Genomic DNA, 18383 nt, shown 5'->3' with positions numbered 1-18383 from the left:
AAAGAACTACCTAAAATTAAGATATTGATAGTTGTAAATACTTACAATTTCTTTCTAGAATATAGAACAATATTTACAGGTTCAGAATACTACTTCTAGGAGAGCTAAAAATTGATAACAGAACATTGTGCACTATTAAACTATTGTTGGTTGTGTAGTAAATTGTGTAGTGTGTTTGGTACCTCTTGTCGTTCTCAAAGCTATGTGTCCTCCTGAGTATGGTGTCATCGACTACGTTGTTGGCTGCCTTGTTATTATCTCCTGAAAAATAAACAACAATATCATTAGATTTAAATAAAAGCAAGCAGACAACCTGGATAAAGTTTAAATCATAGAATAAAAACTATAAGCAATATCCTTCTTTGACAAGTGACTTCGATTTGTCAGTTTCATTTTTAAAACGTAACTTGTCTCCAAGCAATTATAAAACTAGTTCAATATTGTATTGCTAATAAGGGACCTAAGTAATGATGATGATTTTGGTTTCATATTGAAATTTACATCAATGTTTAGGTTGTGAAATTGTTAACGATTTTGAGTAATGAATGAACTTTTATATGTACAGATGTTAGGGTTAACATATCTGATATAAAGTGAATCGATTCATGTTTGAATTTTTACATTTACTGTAACTAGTAAACGTAATACATGAGGTGATCCCGGAAAATTCAGAGTTTTACTCACAAGAAAAGAGAGAAGAGAGAATCATAAAATAAGATAATACCGCGGTGCTTTACATTATAAACTCAGCATAAACAGTGCTAGCGCATAGTGACAAATAGCGAGACTGATTCTTATTCGAACTTTAAATTAATTAATATACACCCTCCTCTAATACTGTCACTTTTAAAACAAATGCTTCCATCCTATTGACGTATACAATTCCTGTCTATTGGAGAGGACATAACCTGACTCACAAAATGTGGTGTCTATTACACTACGCGATCTACAAAAAGCCAGCGACTATCCTACTTGGCCACGAACAGAGCTCAGACGAGAGATAAACGTAAGTACTGACCGAAGTACTCAAACGTATAGAAATGACAATGTGTTACTAAGCAGACTTGTCATTTAAATACATATGAGTGATTCGATCAGTGTCACCGCTTTAGCAAATTGTCGAGAGTCTGGACGGGCTGAGGGCGTAGATCTTAAAATAATATTCTTGCAGTTGTGGTAACGTTTGAAAGGTCAACGTTCCACGCTTTCCAGTTGCAATTATATTTCTATAAGATGTAGCACTGATCCAAAATAAAAACGTTGTCACTAAGAACAAGAGTAATGTAGGTACTAATGTACTCACTAGGCGTATCTTGCTGCCTATTACGGAAGGAGGCGGATCGGCGCCAAGAGGGAGCCTCTTCGGGCGAGGACTCGGTCTCGGTGGAGTCCGGCGACGGCGGCCGGCCCCGCGGCGGCTTGCCCTCCGTCTTTATGATCTCCGGGATAGCGAGCTGCTTGTCTGCCGTCGTAATGAGCGATGAGTGAGTGATCGGTTTGAAAAACATTATGGATATCAAAATTAATGTTATATAGGAATTCTTTAATTAAAACGCCTTTTTCGTTTTTTTCAGGCGTAATGTTAACAAAGAAATCTTAGAATTCCATTTCAATTGAGGCGATGTTTGATCGTTTTAATTTATTACTGAATACAATTTGGCATGTTGTTCAAACCATAAGGTAATATGAAGTTATATGCAACCTCGGCCGGTCTAATGGACGAGTGACAACTAGCACACAACACTGTGTTAGCAACTAGAATAGATAAATATATATATGGGTGTTGCAGAGTTTTAACAATTTAGGTTTTCTAACCTCCGAATTCATCACAAAAATAAATTAGTACTAACACGTCTCCATATTAACAGTTGAGCTGTGACGTCACCATACATATGTCCTAAATATGTTAAAACTCGTGACAATTAGATTTATTTACAGACGCGGTCGGTATCGACGGGGTTAGGCCGGTATTAATCACGCTGCTTAATGGACTCGTCAGGTCACTAATAACCTTACACATCGATTACCAGAAACTCATTATGGTGCATCATGGTTTAATTATTTACAGTTATGAGTTGATTATGTAATTCGAACGAGCAAAAGGTTGAAATTGGCGAAGTTCTCTAGTAATAGAAACGTTGTTGTGTGTCCCATATAACTGACAACAACGTGAGTGTTGATGAAATAGTTTTAAACAAATGAAACCTTTGCTCATTTAAATTTCACGTTTCTGTGAACTCGATACAGAAGGACCGCCATAAAATCGAAAGCCTAACTCATTAAGTTATAGAGAGGTGGCAATAATTTCATAGCACATTTCTCTCCATCCCAAAAACTATACCATCCTTTCGGTACTCCACACCTTTTTATCTGAGACTGCAAAACGTACATTGATTGTTTGATTATAAATATACAATTAAATATAAGTAATTGTTCCTACCATTGACAACTTTGTCGGATTGCGGCGTGATCTCGATGTCGCCCTTGGCTTCGTGCTGCGGCGGCGTGCGTTTGCGTTTGTTGTTGTTGTTGTTCATGCGGCGCTGCATGTTGAGCGCGTCCGCGAGCCATGCGGACATGCCGGGGTCGACTAGGTCCATGCAGGTCTGGCCCTGGAAATAAGGTATATGAAATCATGTTACTTATTAAAAATATTTTACTTTATCCTCAAATAGCTTTAAAAAGTGGTTATTTAAGTATGAAGACTAGAAAAGGAGTACCTAATTGGTTTGAATTACATTTATTTTCAGTGTCAACATTGGTTACGCAACCTAAACGGACACAACAGGCGAGTAACGTTTTATGGTACTTATTTTGTTGGTAGGGACTCGCAACGAAATGGCTGGTCGCGCCGAAATTGTGTAACATTAACATTTAGGCCTTAAATCAGTATGCCAATCGGAGTGAAAGGTTAAACCAAACATGATTTCTAGATACACAGCGTCTTCGTCACCGACTAAACCCTCAATCTGCTTTGTCAGGTAACATCACCTTCAAACTTTGGTTGCTGGACTAGTACTTTACTAATCCTACAACGAAATTTTACTTACTGAGTAGTTCTTGATGAGAGGATCTGCTCCATACTTGAGTAGGAGCGCGAAGGCTTCCTTCTGTCCCCAGAGCGCGGCCGCGTGGAGCGGCGTCCAGCCCTCATAATCGAATGCATCGGGATCAGCGTTGCAATCCTCAAGGAGGATCTTAGCAACCTGGAAGTAAGATTCATTATAAGACAAGACTGTACCGGAAAAAGAAATAATATCCCGTAAGGCTACTGAATGTTAAAGTAGAGCGAGACGCCAGAACGGACTAAGATATATTGACAATGAGATCGCAAAGAATAATTTAAGTATACCTTAAGTATTGTTCCTCTTCTTAAAGCAAAAAAATCTTGTTAATTTCCATTATATTTATTTAAAATTTCTGTTTAATAAAAATCCAGAATAATTGTTCTCCACGGGGCAAATCCTATTGCCGTATAAGAAAAGTTAATATATTAGACTTTTTGACTTATCCCTATCTACTCTCTCTTCTGTAAGTTCTAACTTCTGTGACTAAGTTTTGACCCAAATTTTTTCTCAACCTACATTGGATGTCTTCACCTAACGGCCTATCCAACCTTTGCACCTCATCTTATTACGTAGTACAATATCCTATAGTAAGACTAGTTGCCTATTGTTTTTTTTTTCAATAGTGTATTGTCGTTATTTATGTCATTCATATTTCATAAACAGGCGTTTTATTGGAACTGACTCGTATCTTCTCTAATAGGAAGAAACTTTACAATTGCCGTCCTAAAATACCTCCATTCTGGGCCACAATCTTCCAACTCGTGACGCGTTTTAAGCCGCGAGCAAATGGTTGATCAAAAACGAATTAAGATCACTCTAGTCTGTACAGAGAAGCCGAAAATCGATCTCAGTGGCGTGCACTTGGAGAGGCCTATGTCCAGCAGTGGACTTCGATTGGCTGATGATGATAGTCTGTACATGTCTGATTTCCAATAGAGCAGGTTTGTGTTATAGATCCATGTCCTTATAGAACAAATTCTCAGCAAGATATTTGTGCCCACCTCTGTCCCCATGAAATCTTTCAAAAACAACCTTTTTTCGTCCGTAATGCGTTCGTTGATCAAAAGAGAATACTAACATCAATGTATCCCTTAGCTGCGGCAACGTGAAGCGGGGTGCCTCCGTTCAGGTCCCTGACTTCGACGTAGCCGTTTGCCGCCCAGTTACGGGCGTCGCTCAGCAGCGTGTCCACTTCGGCATTGCGAGACTTCTCGCAGTCAACACCTGGAAGGGACAATAGGATACATATGAAGAAGTAGAAAAAGTTTGACACACTAGTGATTGTAAGCAAGGATGGATCACCGCAAAATGTCGCCCTTAGATAGAAAATAATATAGGGCCTTTTTGTGTAATTAAACAAGGAATAAACTTTTATATAATAAGCACACACGCACATCATAACTACTACTTAGTTTCCCTTATCTAGGAGCATGTTATACTAACACTATTTTACTGCGTAGCAAACTTAAACTGTGCACGTTAAAGGGTTGTAAATAAAGGCTTACAGCGGATGTGCAATAAACTTCATTAGGGCTCACCGTAGCACGGAAAATGCAGAAATATAGGTAGAAGCTTTGTTAACATCGTTAGTGCACGTTCCTATAACTCTCTGACCTACTTTGATGGGCAAGCTGAGCTTTAAAAGCTTTTGTAAAGTTTGTTATGAAAACTGTATTACGGTATCAGTTAGTTAGGCTAATTAATTCCTACCTGGTAGTGGCCACATGAATCTCGCTTTACAATATTCAAACTTTTAATTAATGCAAACTTTTAATGAATACCACATTACATGCAAATGTCATAGGTCCGACTTTCAGAAAACCATAGTTAAACGAAATAGATAAACATTTGTGGTGGCTCACGGCTTTACAAAGCGTGTGAGCCTTGAAATGCTACACCGGACAAGGATAGCTTGTCCTTGCAAGAAGTGTCGAGCAATTTAAAGAGTTAGCAACGATAAAATCAACTTAAATTCCAAAGAGGTTTACTAGTTGTTAGATATACTTTAAATCCGGATTCAAACAGAGGTACGAGCAACATAATATATACCTTCGATCGATTTATACCTTTACCTTTCTCGTCGATAATCTTCTGTAGCAGGTCAGCCATGGCATCGCTCTCGGAGATGTCGACTGGGACCTCGCCATCGTAGTTGACGGCAGCCACGTCCGCACCGTTCTCCAAGAGGTATCTGGAAAACAGAGAGGTTTTATTAAATCTTGTTTCTCTTCAAAAGTATCGTTTCGCCTATTTTTGGGCATGTAAATGATCGAAACATTTGTAATCCGTTGTGAATTACAAAAAATATGAATAATGATGAAAACCGCCATATTCATTTGAAATTTTGTCCCACAAATATTATTAAGGCGAAACTTTGTGAGTGTGTATGTTTGTTACTTCTTCACGTCAAAACGGCTGAACTGATTTTAGTGAAATTTGGTATGGAGTTAGCTGACACCCTGGATTAACACAAAGATTACGATTTATTATGAGAAAATATATTATTTGATAATCACGCGGACGAAGTCGCGGGTAAAAGCTAATTTTATATAAATTGCAAATATTTGTCAACAATTTCATTATCATATATTTAACTGTTTTCTATCTGGGCCGGATATATTAAGTCTAACTGTCACACAAGGTTACACTCAGTATCGCTTCCAATATGAAATGAAATAATAACATCTTGGCATATCGTCGAGAATAAAGACAGATCAGAATCAGGACCAATAGAGTATGTTGGTTCCGAACGAGCGAAATGAAGTTTTTAAAATACCGATTAGAATAGAATAATTCACAAATGTCACTCGGTAAAGTTGAACCTTGTCCTTATTTTTTATTAGGCTCTATACTCCCTTTATCTAGGTTCTTAAAAAGGTAAACCACCTTAGTGAGCATTTATGTTTAAATCTAAGTTAAAAAAAAAATGTTTGCCAATACAACAAGAAAGATCACCAAATCAAACATACCGTTGTTAAATCTGGCATCTATTTAATACGTGTTTATATAAAGACACACACATAAATAAATTAAGCTTAATTAAGAGCTGTCAAAGTCTCTGAATAATTCATATATTATTAATTTCGGATTATGTAAGTATGTACTGTAAGAAAAAGCAATTTATTTTTCTTCTAGCAATGAGCCTTTCATAAATAATAATTAAGGTACTAGCAACAGAATCTTTCTCTGCGAGTGTTTGATGACGTAGTTTCATTTAACAATAAACCCGTGACGTTGCTATACGGAAATTATCTTAAATATATTTTCCTGTATCATGTATTGTCATAATTACATGAATGAAGTATTAATTACGTTAGAAATCTCTGATGTTTCTACGTCATCAGAGAGTGAGAATCAAAACGTTTACAAAATTACTGGTACTTTTATTACTTGATGCTTTACATTGTTCACAGGGTTAAGAAATAAAATTTCACTGTATCAAAGTAAAAACAATTACTTCTTTGTCAATTGTGAGGAAAAGTTTCAAAAGTTTTCTGTTACGGTTACAGCATAATTGTGTCGCTTTGAAGGAGTGTCGAAGCAGGAATCCATATCAAAACAATAACATTAAAAAACGTTTTTCAAAAGAAAGAGTATTTGGAAAAATTTTGACAAGAGGTCTTGTATGAAAATAATATCTGAAAAGCTATTGTTGAACAGGCAAGTTTTGAATACAGTGCTTGAGGAAAACGGGGGAGAACATCGCGTCATAGAAGTGGGCTAACTTGACAGTTAGCAGACAAGGCTGCAAAATAGTCAGAAACTCAGACATCTATTCTCGTTCCATTTTCATCTCTAACACTATTTCCGAATGACCGCTTTACCTTATTATAATAGACAGGTTTAATCAAAGAGGGGAAGCTAGACCCATATTTGGGTCACTTTTAGCATTCTAAACACGCTTTTCCACTCAATATAGTAGAACATTTGACATGTCCAGAAAAGCCGTACAATACCGTCAATTGATCACAATTTATTAAGGTTAATTGACAACTGATGTGCATTTTATTCCGCTTCATTTTATATTATTGGAATGGAAAATACCGTCACGGACTCTGCACAACCCTTGACTTTGACAATGACTCTCGAGGCGTTAGATTGAGAATTAAACGTGAAGGCAAGTCAATTGTCTATTTACACAGTGGAACTCTGGAAAAAGTATGGCAGGCAGAAGTAGAGATTATTGAAGCTTCCACATCTACTATCTATAGTATTAATGTCATATTACTTTCTACGTCATATGACTAAACACTTCTATGGCGAAACCAATAAACCATAATAAATGAATAAGTCGAGACACAATGAACATCAATGTTATCATTCTAAGCTAAATACAATGAGTAGTGTCACAGAAAATCCTGTACCTATTGGGTCATGTGACTCAACCTTTGTTTACAGACGCCTATCGTTCGCGCACGCTGCGTCAATGTTGTTATTCATCATATTATAACACAAATACGTAAATTATTGATCGGCATTTTCAGTCACTATATTTTATAGGGGCTTACCCAAACTACTCGGAGTAAAACCTAATGAAAGGATAGTATTTTGTTTGTATTTTTTTTTAATGAATTTTAATCTGATGTAATGAAATGCATGGTATGAATAAAAAGCGCGCGCTTGCCATCTTAACAGTGAAGTAAGTAAGAGATAATGTTTGCGAGAGCACGGGCACAGAATAAGTTCTGAAGGCTTTTAGACCGGCGCTTTTGGAATTTTGTTTTAACTCAGGTATACAACCTTATTTTTTGTATATGACAAAAACCGAATCATGTGTTCGTTATTATCATGAAAAAGCTACAAGCTTGCCGTTAGAATTGGGGTGAACGTAAAAGGCTACATCATAAAATATATTTTGCCTGAATTTTTATCCGTTTTTTGATCAAACACAAAAAAGAGGTTGTATACTACATGCTACATTAGTGTTGTTTACCTAGCTATGCTGAGAAAGCCGCATGAAGCGGTAGCGTGCAGAGGAGTCCAGCCCTCGTTGTCTCCACGGTTCACATCAGCGCCGTGGGTCACGAGGAACTCCACCATATCCAGGTTGTCGTCTATGCATGCCTGGAAAAAACACATTCGACGTTCAGGAAAGAAAGTTCTGTTATTTGCTGTCTTACCAGACTATTAACGGGGAAAAGGGAAGTTATATATGAATTAAGTCGTTTTATACTGAGAAATAATAGCTTACAAAACTCGACTGCCATTTTTATTTTAGATGCAGCTAATCGTCCTCTAACGAGCTTGAAAAACTATTATAGTATTTTGTTATAATTGGTACAATTGGCCAACAATATTAGCCAACGAGATAATTAGGCAAATAGTGATCGTAACGCATGATTTCGCACACCCCACAGTTTATTGATTACCCTTCTCTTGCTGATGTATATACGACTGTTTAAAGTATTAAAATGTTCAAACTTATCGAGAGAAGGTCTTAGGTTATGAGCCAAAATTTATCAGTACAGTTATTCTAAAAAATGAAAACTAAATTTATCATATTTTTTCAAAATTTCATTCGCCAAGAAAACCTCGCAACAAAATAAAAGCCTTGCAGGTATATAAAGATTCAATAAAAAATAATAATATAAAACAGGAAGTTATTTACTCGATGAATAAACAATGATACGCAGAGCACAATACAGTTGAAATCATTTGCATGAATTTTAAACAGGTAACAGTTGCATGAATGCATTTCGTTTGTAGTAATTGTAATCATAACCGATACGGAACCAGTTCACGTTTCATGATCGCGGCATTCATTACGTTTTGATGAACTTTTAATGATATAATTTCGTCATTATCTGTGTTATATTCGCTAGCCATACATGAATCAAGTTACTAAATAATCTGGGAAATATATTCGGATTCGCTTTTATTCGGATTTTAGAACAATTTAAACAGAAAATTACGCGGGATAAATAACATGTGTTACTGATTATAAGGCGCTACGCTGGCGTCCTTATAAATAAATAACCAATATTTTTAGTAAATAAATTACAAACATTTGAAATGATAATAAGTTTATCGGCAACACGTGTTATCTCCATAAAAAGTGTATTAGTAACGCATGAAATCATTTAAGTACATTAAATAGATGAAATTCGCAAAAGCATAAATCAGAGCAAGTTATTTTCCGTCTATGGCGGCTGTAATGTGCGAGGCATATAAAATAGTAATATAATAGACTAGAAAAAGGCAAATCACGGGGCAACATTCGCGTGCAGCACATACATAAAACAAGACTTATAAAGCCTAACTGCTCAATTTACAATTTGTGCCAAGCACTCAGAGTGCGTAAAGCTCTTGTAAATAATCATAACATAGGTCGTCACATTCCATGATTAAGTAATATAAGCCAGTGCCCTAATGATAGGTAAGAAAAGCCTATTGTTATTTCACATTGACCTTAAACGTTAATAAATTACATTCGTATTTTATATAGACAATTTCTATTGAATCAGAGCAGCAAGAAAAGAAAGCCAACTATCTAGATATAAAATGTCTTGTCTATGATTACGTAAATGCGTGGAAGTAGTTGCAACAATAACACGTTATGTTAGCAGTAAGTGATGCTGCATGTGCACCAGTTCGGAACCAGTGCAGGGTCAGTGCCGTGGGCGTCGGTGCGTGGAGTGCCGGCTGCCGGCCCGAGGTACATACAACTGGCTTTGTGACGAAGAAATTACAGCTTAGGGCTAGCACTTACAACATCTAAAGTACGCAAGAGTTTAATACGTTACAAGTGGTTAAACATGGCACTTTAACTTTGAAGGATGTTAGTTGCACATGTAGGAAAAAGACGGATCTTTTTTTCTCTTAATTTTTGTTAAATATTAATACATAAAAGTGACGTACATTATCTCAAAAGCATTATTTAAATAGAACAATCATTTAAATTGTGACATTAATAAGTCGTAAAACATGACGGCTCTTGGCAAACCGTCGAAATATATTAGCGCAAGGGAGTTGTCATTGCGAATGGCTAGGAGTTTCGATATTTTATATGCCAAGAATTCTTCACAGGGGGTAATAAAATGAAATGTCTTAAAGCAGCGCACAGCACGTGGAAAGCGATATTTTTAACAAACGCCTTTATTGATTGAAAATTAAATTAATTAAATGCGAGCGATCATAGTAGCTAAGATCGTCCACTTGTGTGTATAGCATGTCCCAGTGCATGTTTATATGTTGTATAAGATATAGTTATTGTGAATAAATAATGGCACTTGACCATTGGCAACGAGGACACAACAAGCAATTTCCCCCAATTGACCCTTACAATTAGCCTTGATAACCAACAGCGGATACAAAGTACGTCTTTTTATTCCCTAATCAAGGTCGAATGTGCCAGCATCGCAGACGCACAGGCCCCAACAGGCCAATCCGTAAATCACATCAATGATTCACAGTTCACACGAATCGCTAATTCAATCACCGTAAAAACTTTTCAATTAAGTCATTTAAAGCAGATTATAAACGGTCACTTTCGCTAGCGCGCAGCATATATTTATGAAAATCGCTTCGGTACGAACACATCGTTTGCAGTCGCGATGCAGAACATGGTTACACATAAATTATTTGACATTAGTCTAAGCCCCTATACTACGCAACGCTCTGCACTTTCGTTCCTGTTATCTGCCTGCATACGTAATAGGCTATTGAATCAAATAATTGTTTGAACTTTCCGTTGAGAATTGATTTTGAAAATGTTCAACATTTTTTTCCTTCAGACTTTGCGCTCATTTTTATTAACACTTATAAATTCAAACCCCTCTTATTTTAAAACAATATTAATGTAACATCTTTCAATATGCATTGAATTGAGCTTAAAGATCGCGAACGGTAGCTAGTCTTATAAAGTCAAGGAGTTCAAGTCCGTTAAGTTTGGTGGGTGAGCGATGAGAGTTATCGTGGTACAAGGGTGAGACAGAATTGACAAAGGATATCGATGTGGGCATCTCATTATCTGAGCTCCCCGGATGTGACCGATACTCGTATTGTGGACTCGAGCGCTACAAATGACATTTTATTACGTAATTGTTTCAATTAACACTTTTGTATTGAATCTACAATGAAAAGGATGATATTAAAAGTGTATAAGGAAACGTTAAGCATTAAGATCTATAAAAATATTTGAATACACTGTTATTTTTCAAGGTATTTTATATGTATTATCAATGATGAGCCTAAACTTTTTAGTCGTCTTATGTCTATATAATATACTTTAAACAAAGTTAATTATAGTTCAAAGACATTTACGTGAAGTTAAATTTACACACGTTCTCTAAATGGCATGTTCAAAGTATATTAATTTAATACTTAGTTCTTTCAAGTTTAAATATAGTTTTGCTTTATTTTAAAATCTGTTTGTTGTACAAAACATTGAGGAGAAGTAAAATATTTATAAAAATCTCGCCACCCTTTACAACATCTATGTTGCAGGTTTGGGCAGTCCAATGAACAAGAGTCGAATTTGATAGAAAACAGTAACCTCAAGTCAGACTTCAAAAAGGATTGCGTCTCGGGTTTGAAGTTTCCCGATAAATTAAAGAAGGTTACGCTAAATTAAAGCAACGATCCCAAACAAAACTGTATCGTCCGTGTACGCTATTATCTGCATAGAATTAGAAAAATTAAAACCCACTGATAGGTATTTGGGGTCATAGACTTGTATCACATAAAGCAGGTTTTCTTTTAGTAGGTACAAAATTCAACACAATATTCGAATAAAATTAAGTGTCGATTTTTAATAAAACGGATCTACTGTCAAACGGTATAATATGTTTATCATACTAATTTTGTTGTTCTAAGTTATAAAATAATTTACATTGTGAGTTAAAAATAACAGCTAAGCTTCAAACTGTGAGTCACATTGATTAAGTCTAAAAAGTTTAATCCGGTAAAAGTGTTTCATACGAGCCAATTATGTTCTTATTGCCAATTTAGGACAACCTCGTTGGCGGCTTAGTTTAGAGACGAAATTTTAGACAATTGTTATAAGCCAAATCGTTTATCTGTTTCTATAGAGCTAAAGAAGACACCAGGAAGATAATAAGGATGTAAGTGTTTTACAATTAGGAGTTCCACTTTATTTAATTAAAAATACTGTAGTACTTTGAAGTATAAATCAAAACGTTATGTAATCTAAAATAACGTATAATAATAGTGACATCAGCTCAATGTGTCTCTTGTCCTCAGTCAGCTTTAAATCTAAGTATATAAATATGGGCATGATTCATCGCATGACGGGACCCATTAAATATGAATTAAAATAGAAATAATCCGTCGACATTTTTTCGTTAACACTCGCCCGTTTGTTGTAGTTCATAGAGTTTGATTTCACGTACAACATATAAGCGAGATTAAATTCTTGTTTCGAGATAAGAGTAATAAACCAACATCATTAGGTATCGGGTTGCTGACAGTACGCAGACGGTAAAGACTTTAATTACAGACCGAGGAGTTCAATCCCTTGCCAAATCTTTACTCAGATTCAGCATTGGCAAAAAATATTTAAGTTCACACAAAAAAATCGCGACGCTTACGCAACGTATGACGTTAAAACATCTGTATAATTGGATCTGAATTTCTGACGTGACCTCAAAATGTTTTTTTTCGTCGGCCAATTCTAAAATAACCCGGCACTATGTCAGTTAGTCGTGTACGTCGTACACCCTGAATATTAGGGTCGGTCAATGACAGCACATAACTTCGAATCTAGATTACTGGTATTTAATTTTGTTACAATAATTGGGACGACAGCATATTTATCGTTCCATGTGTTTTCCCCAAACGCGGACACCATGGTTCAAGTAAAAACTTAAAATGTAGTGCGTTTTCTAACTCAAGCACAATAAAAGATAAGCTAAGGAATTGGATAGTACATAGATCGGTGGCAACGAGTCATCGACCCAATTTCCTGGACTATCTAACGAGATGACTATCGCACTATAAATACCGACTGTTATGTTAGACGTATTAGCAAAGACAAAACGCATCCGTGATCAGACTCTGCCAAAATAATAAGCGATTGAGCGTGATGGCAATACCAGATAGTTTACAAATTGTAATAAATAAAGCAGCCGCGGATATTCGGTCTTTCAAACATATTTTAAACTAATCTACTTGATTTATATTGCGTCGGATCTCCGAAACGATATATACTTTAAATAGGTTGCGATGTTATTGTTATATAAAATGGGTCGATCTCCCAATCTGAAAGTGACGGGTGGAAAATCGGTTCGGATTTACTAAACAGATCTACTCTGTCAATTCATTTCAAATGTATACGATTCGAAACACTGATCGAATAAAATGCGGAGCATTCGATAGGTACATTCAGAGCTAAAAAATGTAGGACAAATAAGTGCCAAATCTGTGTTTCGGCCCAGACCAGACGCAGACTTCTACCATTTTAAAACTATATGAACAGCAAATGTCTTCGCAGACAATAATTATAAAAGTGACGCAATAGGTAATCGACACACTACACCGACTACTTCATAGGCACGGTGTGAAAGATTGATAAACATTACCATTCACAGATGCGTCTACAAGTACATGCCGACTATGGTATGGAAGTCCTCACGAATATCTTAGAGGCTCTACACAGAACTCTACATATTGTGCTTGAAATACAGTTGAATGTTTAACAACTTACGTATTTTTAAAACATGGTTTAGATAGCTACCACCACAAATAATTTATCTATATTCATTTAGTTATGATATTTAATTACTAAATACAAGTAGAAGTATGGTCATTCATAAACAGGAATCAATAGGCGGCAAGATCATTGGCACACGGGTAATTTATCGAGACCCGACGTAGGTAGGTATCGGCGGTACATCGTACTGTCATAGTTTTCGTCATTGGCATGTCTGTAGTTTATATCTGATCTGAGGTAACTAACCGCACTTTATAAATAGGGCAGGCACACACGCCCGTCCAGATGCGGTACGCACACGGAACATAAATATAAAAATATATAATAGCAATCGATAAAATGATCAGTGCGGCTCGGACCTATGATGTAAACATAGATGAATGCGTGCAGGACTCGGAACGTATAGCAACAGCTTCTAGTACCGATTATGCGATCGATTTTAGATAAAGATGTGTGACTTTAATATTGCTAGTATTTCTGTAGGATTGCTTGAGCAACTGGTGCAATACTAATACTTAAACTTAAAAAGTTAAAACGATTGTATTATGTTATATTTGGGCTCAATAATTGCTATGATAATTGCATAGCAATTATTGAGTCTATGCCTGGATTATTTGAATTAATCTAGTCACGTATGGAGTAACAACTACATCTCAATGATTTTGGTAACTTATATCTGAAGTAGGTACCACTTAAGGTTATATCATAGCGTGACCTTGAACATTTGCACGCCTTCATCTGTTAAAAACATCAAGGTAATTGCCAAGTCCACGACATTACGCCGGGTATTGAGCTCCCTACTCCTCACTTTGAGTAACAATTAAAGAAGTAATAATTAAAATAGCGATAGACATCTGCCAGCGCACGTTTGTTTTACGCACAACATTTGTAAAAATACACTTGCGACGGTTTCTATATATTTTGATTCGAAATGCTAGAATAGAGGACTTGTGAAACGATCGGAAATCTATCGTTTAATCTGTGTCATATAAATTTTACCAAAACAAAACTCTTTTATAAACAAGGAATCGGCTGTGAAAAAAATATGCAGAACGTTCATTATTATTAACATAGACGAATTAATAAACCGTATACTCTATCATAATTATTATTGTATTGAGTTAAATAATTAACAAAACGGATGACGTTGTTAGGTATTAATTTTGGATATCGGGGTAATTTGAACTGTTACGTACAAACGCACGACGCAAACGCTACGCACATTGAGGCCGAAAAAAAACGGAGTTATTCAGCAGAATGTCAAGCGTAAAAACATTTTAATGATTATTTTTTTTTACTTACTACTTTGCCGTATGCTTTGCCGTACACGACGATGAGTTTAACTTTTTAACGTCGACCTTACGGTAACGATATGACTACCACTTGGATTCGCGGCACAAGGTTAGGCCGAGCCTGCAGCGGAGTGACCGCCGAAATCAATGATGAATGAGATAGAAATTAAAGAAGAAAAATCTTTTGAGGACGCGTCGACAGCTAAAGGTTGAGGATTGAATTTAAAAATTAAAAAGATGAAATTGTTTCAACACATGTTATTAAAATGCACTATTATTACTAATAAAGGTTTCTTATATCGTTCAATCCAGTATTTAATTATTTGACTTGCTATGTTCTCTTAAAATCGTAATATGAATAACCATGTAAAAAAAAGTATTTTTAGGAAAAGCAAGATCAAGGTGAGTCTAATAATACAAGATTTTTTGTAACCGACTATTAATTTGTTAAATTTTATAAATAAAAGTAGTAAATAAATCCTTCTTTATTTACTGTTAATGTCGTATAATGTGATACAATATTTCCGCGACGCTTCCACACGTCCCCCGCAAACGTTTAGCGTGGCTTTTATTTTTGTAACAAGGTTGCATATATTCGAATATGTTAATCTTGACATGGTGAAATATGTAGATAAGATATTGAAAACAATTTCATAATTTCGTCAATTATAAAAGTATATATAAGCAGAAGTAGCGAAATAGTAACATTAACATTAGTTGAATCTAGACTTGACACATATCCATATTATTAGACGACTAAAATCTATGAAAATTTCTCATTATCATTCGCAGCGCATGAATATGAATATGAAGATGCTATAAATAAATATAACATGTAATTAATTATAACCATTTGTTACTGTAGAACCGAATTCGTGATTGTTATGGTTGGCGCTCTATCTGTACCGCGACAAGTTGGCAGCGAGAATATCCAAAAGGACAACTTTGGGCATGTTCCGTTGCCAAAATGTAATCTTTGCCCATGAAGACTAATTTGCACCTGACTGTACTAATACCTAATTTGGCTTCGAGTAATCATATGTAGGTAGCATACATGATTTGTCTAAAAACATTTTCTTGTTTTGGTGCAAGATTTGGATACAAAATATGACAATGATTTTATAATTGGTAAGAGAATACAGAATGGTCTTAAGAACCTTTTAACCCAAACCCATATTGAACTGAATGCTTGCTGGGAGATATTATAGACACATATTGTGTCAGGTGAGATCGCTATCAGTGTCAGCAAAGGTGTCTGATTCAATATGTGTATCGGATCTAGTTCATGACATAATGACATTAATTAGCAACTAGCAGTAACATGAGAATTCCATTTCAATAGCCGGTATACTCCGAAATGTGCTCGGAATGGCGCATGTCACAGACACGTGCTATCTAAATCCAATCTGCGAGGGTAGCTGCAGGTGACAACCCCTCTAGTCTGTTAACAGCTTTGATACCGTCATGAGCAGAATAATTATAAACCTTGTTTTATGAAACGACACGAACTTATATTTAATTGTTTTTGTTTCACGAATAAAAATAGAGTGGTAATAAAAAATGTAGGTCAAATTAAAATTTTGCTTTTGAAAAGCTTCTTGTTTACATTTGCGACTAGAATTGTTTTCGTTATAAAAATTTCTATTCAAAAACTTCGCTACCTTGCCTAAAGTTCATAGTTGTTTATTTTATTATTATGTCGCAATGACTTCAAAAGGAAATTTAACAATAAGCAGTTAACAAAGCTAATTGGCAGAAACCATATCAAGTAAATTTTTATAATTACTTTATTATTTCACAAATAGTCGTTACTGCCGCATGGTACTGAGCGTAAGCTGACCTCCATTTCCTCCTTCAATCTAGGCCCTGTAAGACATTTACGATTAGTCGATAGAAACTGTTTTGTAAAATGTTCTGGAAAAATAATCGAAATCTAGTTCAGTTTTGCTTGAAAAGTTATAACGTGAACGCTAAACCTTTATTTCAATATGTATGTTCCGCCATGCTACTGTAAATTGTTACAAAGTTACAAACAATGCTGCAAACTGTGAACCGAGATATAGGTCAGGTGTTCATTTCGCCAACAACCTCGCAAATCCGTATAGGCAGGTTCTCTGCGTCAGAATGCTAATAATCCGAGGCTGAAACATGAAGCTCAGGCTGCCTGAATAGTCGCGCATACAATACGGGCAGATACGGGAGCATGGGAACATGTGGCATATTGTTACACGCCGCTATCTTAGAAACAAGAAGATAGAGGTATACGAATACATAATTGTACATAACAGAATTTGGTCTGTCGATTTTTGTAGTTTTTGAATACGCGTGTACATCAACATTTTTTTATGAGTAGATGCGAGTGAAATATACCAGGAAAAGTACGTGTAACCAGAGTTTAAACAAACAGAATAAATCGGCTTTGCGTCCTTTAGAGTTACGTAAAATCAGCTCCATCGCAAAATAACTAGTACGCGGAATCAGTAAAACCCGTATCCAAAATCAATATGGGAGGCCAAAGTTACATAATTTGCTCCGAGTTTCCGTACAACAAACGGATACGTGCATATCGCTAACTATAATAGTTGAGCCGTCATATTTAGCCGGTACGCAGATAGACCGGCTGACTGGCGCAGACGACTGCCAACCCGGCAACCGATACAAAATAATAAATCTTGAATGTCACACAGTTGCGAATTTTGCTCAACGTGTAGTGGGTAACCTCATTTGCAAATACGATGTTAAGTCCTGCTACCTTTTTTGAGGTTATTTGGGCATACAAACGTTTTGGTACAGTATTTTTAAGATTGCGAATCATATTTTTTGTGACATATTAACGCACGCGTATTTTAAACTCGTACTAACGTCGTAACTACAGGGAAAATAATTTAAAATTCAGTAAAAATTTAAGATTTTTTTTTCAATAACGGTACTGAACTACAGTAGCCTAAGAATATTATTTAATTTAAAGTTGGCTCCAGTTAGAAATCCCGTCAAACTATCCTCAGAAAGAAAATTAAATAGAAAACAGCCCATCTTGCACAATAGTGTCCATTCGAAAGAGATTACAAGTTTCACAATAGAAAAGTAATTTCAGACTACCACCGTCCGTCAGCTTAGTGTCCCAGCTAAGCTTTAAGTAGTGTCTTGTATCAAGACTTAGTTCGCCAACCACTGCAATATTGTGGAAAACGGTATTTTTTAAACTTACTGTTTTTCATCTACGAAGAGAGTTGCAATGCTTTATTGGAGTTTTCGAGGTTATCCATGAGAAAGATCACGTGACCTTTAAAGTGAAAAGGCCAAAAAGGTGGCATTCGCCAATCCAATCTCCGTGTTCATCACACTATATCAATC

At 35.9% G+C, this 18383-nt stretch overlaps 1 protein-coding gene across 7 annotated transcripts in view; it reads right to left on the bottom strand.

Moving 5' to 3' along the window:
- Positions 1-18383, bottom strand: part of LOC113508672 (protein phosphatase 1 regulatory subunit 12B) — a 58610-nt gene that overhangs the window by 26738 nt on the left and 13489 nt on the right. For 5 of the 7 annotated variants that reach the window (XM_026891756.1, XM_026891770.1, XM_026891784.1 and 2 more), the window contains exons 2-8: positions 8002-8132; positions 5135-5259; positions 4147-4292; positions 3051-3206; positions 2441-2612; positions 1304-1462; positions 183-261 (exon numbers count right to left, since the gene is read on the bottom strand). In XM_026891756.1, coding sequence (XP_026747557.1) covers positions 183-261; positions 1304-1462; positions 2441-2612; positions 3051-3206; positions 4147-4292; positions 5135-5259; positions 8002-8132 — 968 coding nt within the window. The remainder of the gene's footprint in view (positions 1-182; positions 262-1303; positions 1463-2440; positions 2613-3050; positions 3207-4146; positions 4293-5134; positions 5260-8001; positions 8133-18383) is intronic. The other 2 variants (XM_026891763.1, XM_026891794.1) reach the window with 2 other exon arrangements.

This window comes from Trichoplusia ni, chromosome 1, assembly GCF_003590095.1.
Source record: "Trichoplusia ni isolate ovarian cell line Hi5 chromosome 1, tn1, whole genome shotgun sequence".
In the NCBI taxonomy this organism is placed as follows: Eukaryota; Metazoa; Arthropoda; class Insecta; order Lepidoptera; family Noctuidae; genus Trichoplusia; species Trichoplusia ni.
Note: the sequence above shows the minus strand (reverse complement) of the source record. Positions and strands in the feature narration are given on the sequence as shown.